This window comes from Aythya marila (genome assembly GCF_965140915.1).
Source record: "Aythya marila genome assembly, contig: HAP1_HAP1_SCAFFOLD_282, whole genome shotgun sequence".
Classification (NCBI taxonomy): domain Eukaryota; kingdom Metazoa; phylum Chordata; class Aves; order Anseriformes; family Anatidae; genus Aythya; species Aythya marila.
The window spans coordinates 144,542-153,882 of NW_028136691.1; the positions used below are offsets into that span (position 1 = coordinate 144,542).

A 9,341-nucleotide genomic window follows, 5' to 3' on the forward strand; every position below is an offset into this window, starting at 1 on the left:
CCCCCCTTTCTCCTGCCTCCTCCCCCCGCCTCCTTCACCCCTTAATCTCGTGCCCTTCACCCCGCAGCCCACATCCTCCACCCTTTATCCTCTGCCCTTCACCCTGCGGCCCATCCTTCCCCCTTTTCCTCTGCATCCTTCCCCTGCTTGCAGCGGGACCAACGTGGCCGGGGGAGCTCAAAGGGGCGCAAAACCCCAGGGAAAAGGGGTCTGGGAGGGCAAAGGAGCAGAGCAGGGCCTGGGGCTGGCCCTAACGAGGCTGCACTAACGAAGCAACACCCACCACCTGCCATGGGGCTGTGCCCCGTTGGGATCCAGGGCAGGGATCCCAAAGCCTCTTAAACCCCCTGGGGGCTTGCTGGGGGGCTCCCACCCTGCCTGGGTGCTTGGGGGGTGCTTTGGGTGCTGGGTCCCCTCTTTTAGGGGCAGCTCCTGAGGCTGGGGGGTGGCAGAGCAGCCTTGGGGTGCCCCCCAGCCCCCCTTTAGTGAGTTTGTGGGTGCTGCAGCCCCATCCTTGTGGGGCTGAGCAGCACGGGGCTGTGCCTACGCAGCAAGGGGCAGCCAGAAGAAAATCAGAACTGCCTGAGATGGGTGCTTTATTTCCTTTTCTTATTTTTTTTTCCTATGTCCTGCAGCAGGGTGAGCGGTGCCAGCCTAATCGGTGCAAGCCTGTGAGGTTTTGGCAACGAGGGGGGCACGGGGATGGGGGTGGGAGCCCCCCCTACGGTCTGGGGGCTGCTGGAGCACAGCGCTCAGCTCCCAGAGCTCTTCTCCCTGCGGGGCTGGGGCGAGGACCCCGGTCTCCTCCTGTCCCCAGGACCCCAAGTGCCCCCCAGCCCCTGCTCAGCCCCAAAGCCCCCAGCTCACCCCAACTGAAGCCGGGGCTCCCCAGGGCGGCGGTGATGCTTGGCTGGGGGGCCCCCCTGGGTATGGACACCCCTATATTTGGGGTGCAGCCCCCTCGAGCCCCCCACCTGCCATTCCTGGGTGCAGCGAGGAGCAGCGTGCACCCGGCGAGCGGGACTGCTTCTTTTTGCAGCTGCTTGCTGGAGGGCGAGCAGGTAACCAGCCCTTCCCTGCTGTTTTTTTTTTGTCTTTTCCGGGCTAACCTCTGCCTGCCTGGTGGCCCCGGTGGCCCAGGGGCTCAGGGGAAGGTGATGGTGGCGAGCGGGGCGAGCTCCAGCGCTGGCTCCAGCGCCGGCGCCTGCTGCTCGGAGAAGGCAGGGGGCTGGCGGCTGCCGTGGTGGCCGTACTCGAACTTGATGCGCAGCTCGCCGATGCGGGAGTGAGGTAGGATGTTGGGGATCCACTCGATGATGAAGGGGGTGGGCTCCTTCTGGGTGGGAGAGGTGTTCCCTGGGGGGGAGAAGAGGGTGAGGAGGGGGGCCTGGGACCTCTCCTTGTGGTCCCAGGGGGAGGCTGGTTGGGTTTTGGGGTGTTGTTCTTGCAGGGGGGCTTCTAGATTAGTTTTTTTTTGGGGGGGAGGGATGTGCGACTTGTGGGTGTTCAATTTCAGGCAGAGGTGGCCGTTAGGGTGGTTTTTGTTGGGAACAGGGGCTGGAGAAAAACCTCATCTTGTACCTAAGTGCGTTTTTGGGGTGTGCAGGGACCCTTTATTGAGGGAACTCCCCACGTGTGGAGGTCTCGGGGGAGCCCCTCTCTTCCTCATGGGATTTCCCCCCTGTAGGGGTGCCCTGTGGGGGGGATTCCTCAGCACCCGGGGGGTTTCTTCGTGCGCTGGGCCGCGCCGCCCCCTGCCCACTCACCCACTTTGAGGAAGGTTTTGAGCTCCAGCGGCCGGATGGCCGGCTGCTTCTCCAGGCGCCCGTAGGTCTCGGCGATGCTCTCCACCTCCACCTTGGGGCACTTGAAGAGCTCGTAGGTCCCGTCCCGGTTCTGGATGAAGCTGCGCGTGATCTCCAGCGGCAGCTGCCGGCAAGCACGGGAGCACCCAGGTCAGGAGCTTGGCTACCGCGCGGCAGCGTGGTGCGGGGAGCGCCTTCCGTCCCCCCTTACCTCGGGCGTGTCAAAGATCTGCTTCACCTGCAGGATGTTGGTGATGTGCCACGTGTACTTGGAGAAGGTCCCCAGGGGAAGGGCGTCTTTGCGGACGAAGGCTGGGGAAGGAAAACGGAGTTAGGGGGGGTTGGGGGAGAGGAAAAGGGAATTAAGGGTGGCTGGGGGGGAGGAAAATGCGCTTAGGGGAGGTTGGGGGGGAGGAAAATGCGGTTAGGGGAGGCTGGGAGGGAGGAAAACTGAGCTAGGGGAGGTCTGGGGGGAGAAAAACAGAGTTAGGGGTGGCTGGGGGGAAGGAAAATGGAACTAAGGATGGCTGGGGGGAAGGAAAACGGAGCTAGGAATGGCTGGGGAGGAGGAAAACGGAGTTAAGGGTGGCTGGGGAGGAGGAAAATGCACTTAGTGGGGACTGAGGGGGAGGAAAACTGAGCTAGAGGAGGTTGGGGGGAAGGAAAATGGAGTTAGGGGTGGCTGGGGGGGGAGGAAAACGGAGCTAGGAGTGGCTGGTGGGGAAGGAAGTGGAGTTAGGGCTGCCCCAAAATGCTGGGGGGAAGCTGCAGGATGGGGCTGGTGCTGCAACTTCATTTTTTCTTTCTCTTTGGCTGCCCTGCCTCAGCGACAGCCCCCAACCACGCTGCTCTGCACTTGCTCGTGGACTCTTCTGGTCCATTAAGAGCACGATAATAACTGCTTTAATGAAGTAAATCCTGCCTGGCCCGCTGCCTCGAGCTGTGCCTGCTGCATTTATTTCTGCAGCTCTAATACCTCAGGTCTTGCTTAGCCTGTGTCCTCTGCCCTGCTTCACACCCCTGTGGGGCTCCTTCCAAAAAAAAAAGGCTGCCAGAAAAAAGAGAGGGGTAGCAAAGTGCCTGCTGCTTGCTTCTTCCTCCCTCAGCAGGCACACAGAGAGCTCCCTCTGCGTGAGCAAGTCCCCGTCGTACCTGTGGTGGAGTTGGGCAGCCTCTTCTTGGCGCTCCCACTGGAAATCCTCTGCTGCAGCGCATCGAAGAACGCCTGGGGGATGTGGAAGACCAGGGGCTCGGGCTTGCCTGCGCGGTCACAAACATGAGGGCAGGGGTTAGCGGCCGAGAGGCAGCGAGCCGGGGAGGGAGCCGGGGTTATTCACCTCTGTTCCCTGCTCAGGGTTTGGGATTTCCACCACCGGAGCCCTCCAAGCTGGCTGGAAGAGCCGTGCCAGGGTCTGACCACCAGGGAAGCGTTTCCTTATGTTTTCCTACGTTTCCTCGTGTTTCAGTTTGCCTCTTTGGCCTCCCACCCTGCGTCTGGGCAGAGCCTGGTCCTGCCACCTCCCTCCCAGCAGAAATCTCCGTGCTGCCACCCCTGGTGCTCTCTGCCAGCTGCTTCCAGCCCCTCTGGGGGGCTCCAGTCTGCAGAGGGGCAGCAGGGGCACAGCAGCTGCCCTGTAGGGTTTGTGGTCAATGCAACCCCTAAGCTGCGGGGGCAGCCTAAAGGGCTTGAAGTGAGCAAAGGGAGCTCAGCAGCAGCAGCTTGCTGGAGGCCAGAGGCCTTGCAGGAGCCCTGCACTTAACAGCTGCCACAGAGCGGTGTGTGGTTGCCTGCTGGACCAACTCGGGGCGTTTTTACACTGCTTGGAAAGAGAGAACCCCTTCCTTCAGGTGTTTTTGTGCTTGGGGAGAGCCCAGCTGGCTTCCAGCACAGCAGCTGAGAGCTTTAGGAAGTGCCACGGAGGAAGCAGCGCCGCTGACTTCTGCTCCTCTGGGCTCCCAGATGCGAGCTGCTGCCTGCAGCCGCCCGTGCACGGGGCTCAGCTCGCCCCACACCACGCAGAGCCCTGCCCTGAGGGCACGCGGGGGGCTGAGAGCAGCAGCAGGCTCAGGACTGGCAAGGGAGGATCCCCAACATTTCTTCGGTGCCACGTGAGGCACCTCGCCTTACCTCACCTCACCTCTCCGGCTCGGCTCCGGGCAATTTCTTCACGCATAAATAACCTCGAAGGGGGAGTTTCTCCCTTCCCTGAGCACAAGGAGCAGCAGCGAGCTCCTGCTAAGCTTAACGCCGCGCTCGGGGAAGGAACCAAAGCCAAACAGAAACTTCCCAGGGCAAAAATAACGCTCGGCTCCGAGCTGAGCAGAGCACGCGCCTCCCTTTGGGCTAAAGTTATTTAATGCTGCCGGCAGCTCGGCTGCTTAAAGAGGGCGCTGGAAACAACGCTGCTGGCCCCGGGGGCTCGGGGGCAGTGGTTCCTGAAGGCTGATTTACCTTCGAACTGGTAATGCATGGTCTGGTGGATGCGCTCGGTGACGCTGGCCAGCCAGTCTTGGAAGGACAGGGTGACCTGCGCCTCGTCCAGCAGCTGGTTACAGCCTAGGAGAGAAAAAAAGAGAAGGGAATCAGAGTCCCCATCGTCACACACGCGTGAGGAGCAAGGAAACGGGCAGGAACAAAGAACCACGGCCCCCCCAGCGCGGTGTGGGCCGGCCCCACGGGAGCTCCTCGTTTTTTTTCCCGTTTTACCTTCACCGGTTCCCCGGCGGCGCCGGCGCCACGGGCTCTGTTAAGCAGAACACAGAAAGGCAGCAGACAGGAGGACAAGAACCAGAGCGAAACCTTTCTGAGTGGGCACTGCTCTATCGGGTGTCCCAGGGGCTCAGAAACACAAGGGTTAGCTTAAAAGCAGCGTCCTGCTTTAAAAAAAATAGATAAAGGTAAAAAAATAAAGGGGCTGGCGTCAGTAAGAGCTAGGGGCTGGGCACCACGGTGTCGTGGGGGAGCAGCTTCCCCAGGAGCAGGGTTTGGAGGGTCCTGGGAGGTCCAAAAAGCTCCCTGGCATCAGGCAGAGGGGTTGATGCTCGCTCCTGTTTCGTGGCTCACCTGCTCAAGGAGGGCAGCAACAGAGCAAATCCGACCCAGCAAAAAAAAGGGCAACAAAGCAGCGGGGGAAAGAACCACTTTCTGGGCAAAAACTACAACGGAGAGGTTAAAAAAAAAAAGGTTCAAACCACGCTGTACAAACCCTTTTGGCCCTGGCCAGCCAACAAACCCATGCAGATGGTTTTGCCTGCTGCCTGGAGAGCAGAGTTAGCACGTGCATGCCTAGGAAAATCTCCCCGAGGCAGCGAGCCTTATCCGGGCTGCATCTCCTTTCCGTGTCTCCTTTCCCCCTGGCACCTCCCAGAGGCAGGCCAGACCCCGGCGGCTCCTTCTCAACAAATATTGGCCACTAAAAAACCCAATTATGCCCCAATTTTGGCCAGGATGGGTCCTTCAAGCAGCTCCAGCCATCAGAGGCGCTGCAGACGGTGGCAGTGCCCCAAGAGAAACCCTCTCCTGCCTTTACCTGCCCCGATTCCCCTCTTTTCCCCTTCACATGAGGATTTTATCGCTGTGACGCCCACGCCAGCCCCATCCCTGCCTCAGGCCACCTTCCCAAAGCTCTCTGCACGAATAAATCCACCGAGGAGCAGCTCAGCACCGTCCCTCGGCGCCAAACCGATTTCGGGCCAGCTCCCCCGCCCCGTGCCGGGTGAGCAGGGCCCCGGTTCTTTTCCACCTCCCAAATTTTCTTCTTTTTTTTTAACGAGGGCTGGGGCTCACCTTGCCTTTTCAGCGAGGAGGCCACGGGTGGTTTCTTCGTGCTGCCTCTCCTCAGGCTTGCCGGGTCCTGAGCCAGCAGTGGGCCGCTCGCCTGCGTCCCTGGGGGGCAACACCAAGGGTTAGGGGGCAGCGAGGCCACGGCCCCATGGCCCCCAAAAACCCTTTGCACCCCCTTCAGCCCCTCCAGCCCCAGTGCTCACCACACGCCAGGTCCTTTTTCCTCTTCTTGGGCTTGGCAGCGGCCTCCCCGGCCTGCAGGGCAGAGGCTTCAGGGCCGCACAGCAGCGGGGGCACGGCGACGCCTTTCAGACCTAGGGGAGAGGAAATCGGGCCTTAAAATCATCTCAGTTCTTCACCATCGTGGGCTGGAGTGATCCTGGGGGCTCAAATACACCCCCTGGGGACTTAAATCCTCCCTGTGGGGGCTCAAACCCGCCCCGTGGTCCCGTAATTGTGGCCCCGAGCAGCCCTGCAGGCTGACCCCACAAGGGCTGAGGAAGGAGAAGCAGGGCCAGGACCCAAATGTTTGGGGTTGGGGTTGTTTTCCAGGCAGGGAATGCTCCCCGAAGCGAATGCGATTGAGGTCTGCACGTCCTGGGGGGCTGCTTGTAAAAAAAACACCAAAAAAAAACCAGAACCAAACCCAGGAGCTGTGGCCTGGCTCCCCAGAGGGACCCCAAAACCTTCCCCAGCCCCAGGCAGAGCTTTTTGAGGAGGCCACAGCGAGGCCTGGGGCACGATTTCCACCTCACATACGTGTTTTGGGGGTCTGATTTCCCAGGCAGGGCTCAGAAGCGTTCCCCAGCTGCTTCAGGACACCTCTTTTTTAGCAAATCCATTGCTTGTAGGGTTTTTTTGCAGCGAACTCGGTGCATGTAGGGTTCTTTGTAGCAAACCCATTGCTTGTAGGCTTTTTTTTTGCAAAAAAAACAACTCTTGCTTGTAGTTTTTTTTTGCAGCAAACCCATTACTTGTAGTTTTTTTTGTTTTGTTTTGTTTTGTTTTGCAGCAAACCTGGTGCTTGCAGGGTTTTTTGCAGCAAACCTGTTGCTTGTAGGGTTTTTTGCAAAAAAAAATGTTGCTTGTAGTTTTTTTTTTGCAGCAAACTGGTTGCTTGTAGGGCTTTTTGCATCAAACCTGTTGTTTTTAGTTTCTTTTTCAGCAAACCTGGTACTTGTAGGGTTCTTTGTATCAAGCCCGTTGCTTGTAGGTTTTTTTTTCAGCAGACCTGTTCCTTGTATTATTTTTTTTGTTGCAAAAAAATTGTTGCTTGTAGAGTTCTTTGCAGCAAACCTGTTGCTTGTAGGGTTTTCTTTTGCAGCAAACTGGTTGCTTGTAGGGTTTTTTATAGTAAACTTGTTACTTGTAGGTCTTTTTTTCAGCAAACCCATTCCTTGTAGGGTTTTTTGCAGCAACCGAGGTGCCATCTAACGAAGCACCAGCTAACAAAGCGCCGACGGGGAGCGGTCACGATGTTCCCTTTTCCCTGGTGCAGCGACGAGTGTGCCCAATGCCCGACACCGCCCCAAACCCTAAACCCCCCGTGGTTCCCCCATCTACCTCCAGCATCACAGGCGAGGAAATCGGCGAACTCCTGCGCCAGGCTCTCGTCGCTGGCGAAGGCGCAGATGCAGGCGAAGAAGTGAACGCAGCGCGGTGCTGCCGGCACCGCCGCCGCCTCCTCCTTCCCCCCGGCGCCTCCCTTGCCGGGTTTTGGGGTTTGGCAGGAGCAGACGAAGCGGTGCTCGGCCAGCGCCTTGGCGCTCACCTTGTGGCCGAAGGAGGCGTGCAGGTAGCCCAGGCTGTGCCTCTGGCTGGCCTCGCACTTCACCACCAGGACGCTCTTGGTGACGCGCTGCACCAGCGGCCCCGTGGGCTCGGCGGCCAGCTGCCAGAGGGTTTGCTTGGTTTCGGGGGAAGCCTGCACCGAATTGAGGACGGAGCTCTTTAGGGCCAGCGGCGTGGCTTCCGTTTGGCAGCTCAGGGCCAGCTTGACGTGCTGGCACTGCTTCTCCACCACGCCTTGAGCGGCCGCTTGCAGGCAGGCCGGCACGTGGCAGCGCCCCGCGCCCAACCGCGGCGCCACGGGGCCGACCACCGGCTGCACGGCCGCCTCCGAGACCCCGAGCTCTACGAAACCCCGATGATCCGGCCCCCGGTCCCGTTGGCGCACGGAATAAAGCTGCGCTTCGGAGCCCGTGATGAGCTTGACGGCGTCGACGCCGGGCTGCTTGCGGGTGCCGTAGCGGAAGACGGCGCCGCAGGTCTTGTTCTTGCAGCTCAGCCCCCGTGTGCCGTTGTAGGTGCCGCAGCGGGGACATTTGCGGATCCCCCGCAGCGTCGCTTTGCCCAGGTCCGAGAGGAAGGACGGGGCCTTCGGCCTCGCCGGAGCCGGCTCCATCCCGCCAGGGAGGGAAAACCTGTGAGGGGATGAGAGAAATGGGGAGAGGAAGTCACAGAAGGGACGTGAGGGATGTGGGGTGCTGGTGACACCTACAGGGCCCTCGGAAAATGGGGTGGGCTCAGGAGATCCCAAAAGCGGAGAGGAATCGGTTGGGAGGGCGGCTCCGTCCTCAACAGACCCCAAAAGTGGGCAGGAGCCATTTGGGAAGGTGGTTCTGTCCCCAACAGACCCCAAAACTGGATAAAAGCCATTTGGGATAGCGACTCCGTCCTCAGCAGGCCCCAAAAGAGGGCAGAAACCACCAGGGAGGGCGATTCTGAGCCCCCCAGACCCCAAAACCGGACAGGAACCACCAGGCTGGGGGGCACTGGGGTAGACTGGGAGGCACTGGGAGAGGCTGTGTGGAACTGGGGGAGACTGGGGGGGACTGGAGGAGACTGGGGGGCACTGGAGGAGACTGGGGGGCACTGGGGGAGGCTGTGTGGAACTGGGGCAGACTGGGAGGTACTGGGGGAGATTAGGGGCACTGGGAGAGGCTGTATGGAACTGGGGGAGACTGGGAAGTACTGGGGGGCACTGGGGGCACTGGGAGGTGCTGGGAGGCACTGGTTTGCACTGGGAGGCACTGGTGCAGGCCGGACGCCCCCACCCCTCAGGGGCTGTTCCCCCCCCCTCAGCCCCTCCCCTCAGGAGGTCGCGCGGTGACGTCACGGCGGTGACGTCGCCCCCCGCCGGGAGGGAGAGGAGGGGAGGGGGGGGGAGGGAAGCCCGGCGGCCCTCCCCGCCGCTCCACCCGCCCCTCTGACGTCACTTCCTGCCCCGCGGCCGCTCGCCCGCCCCCCCCCTCCCCTCGGTTACCTGGGCGCGCGCCCCCCGCTCCAGCCCGGGCCCGCCGCGAGGCCGCTCAGCGCCCCCCCACCTCCGCCATGGCGCCGGCCCGCCCGCCGCCGCGCCCCCATTGGCCCGCCGCGCCCACGTGACGCGCCGCGGGGGGCGCCGGGAGATGTAGTTCCAGGCGCGCCGCAGCGCGCAGGCGCAGTGCCCACCGAGGGGGCAGCCCTTTAATAATGGGGTGAAAAAGGGCGATTTCGGCGCTTTCCCACCCAAAAAGTGACCCGAGCGGCAGGTCCTCCCGCAGGGAGAGCCCGCCCGGAGCAGTAATAGAGGGAAATAAATAAGAGCACAGACCAAGCTTCAGAGTTGCCTTTTTTTGTTCTTTTTTTTCCTTTTTTTCCCCTTTTTTTCCATTTTTCTTTTTTTTTTTTTTGAAGGCTGGTCAAGAGGTAGGACAGAAAAATGTGGTTTGGCTTCCGAACCTCACAAAACGCATCACCCAGTTGACATG

The 9,341-nt window shown here is 60.7% G+C and overlaps 1 protein-coding gene across 1 annotated transcript; it reads right to left on the bottom strand.

Moving 5' to 3' along the window:
• Positions 1-55: 55 nt before the first annotated feature.
• On the bottom strand, positions 56-8,914 carry LOC309891513 (uncharacterized protein C2orf42). The gene is made up of 9 exons (XM_082785873.1): positions 8,855-8,914; positions 7,153-8,012; positions 5,793-5,903; positions 5,593-5,691; positions 4,258-4,362; positions 2,958-3,065; positions 2,017-2,117; positions 1,767-1,929; positions 56-1,356 (listed from the first exon to the last, which is right to left on the bottom strand). The coding sequence occupies exons 2-9, from the start codon at positions 7,991-7,993 to the stop codon at positions 1,145-1,147; spliced, it is 1,740 nt and encodes a 579-aa protein (XP_082641999.1). The 5' UTR covers positions 7,994-8,012; positions 8,855-8,914; the 3' UTR covers positions 56-1,144.
• Between the last annotated feature and the right edge of the window lie 427 nt (positions 8,915-9,341).

Bases quoted from the DNA above. Each gene is read 5' to 3' on its own strand.
- LOC309891513 (XM_082785873.1), bottom strand. From the start codon at position 7,993: ATGGAGCCGGCTCCGGCGAGGCCGAAGGCCCCGTCCTTCCTCTCGGAC. The intron at 5,692-5,792 runs GTGAGCACTGGG...GTTGCCCCCCAG, and splicing joins GAAAAAGGACCTGGCGTGTG to GGACGCAGGCGAGCGGCCCA. The intron at 1,357-1,766 runs GTGAGTGGGCAG...TCTCCCCCCCAG, and splicing joins CAAAACCTTCCTCAAAGTGG to GGAACACCTCTCCCACCCAG.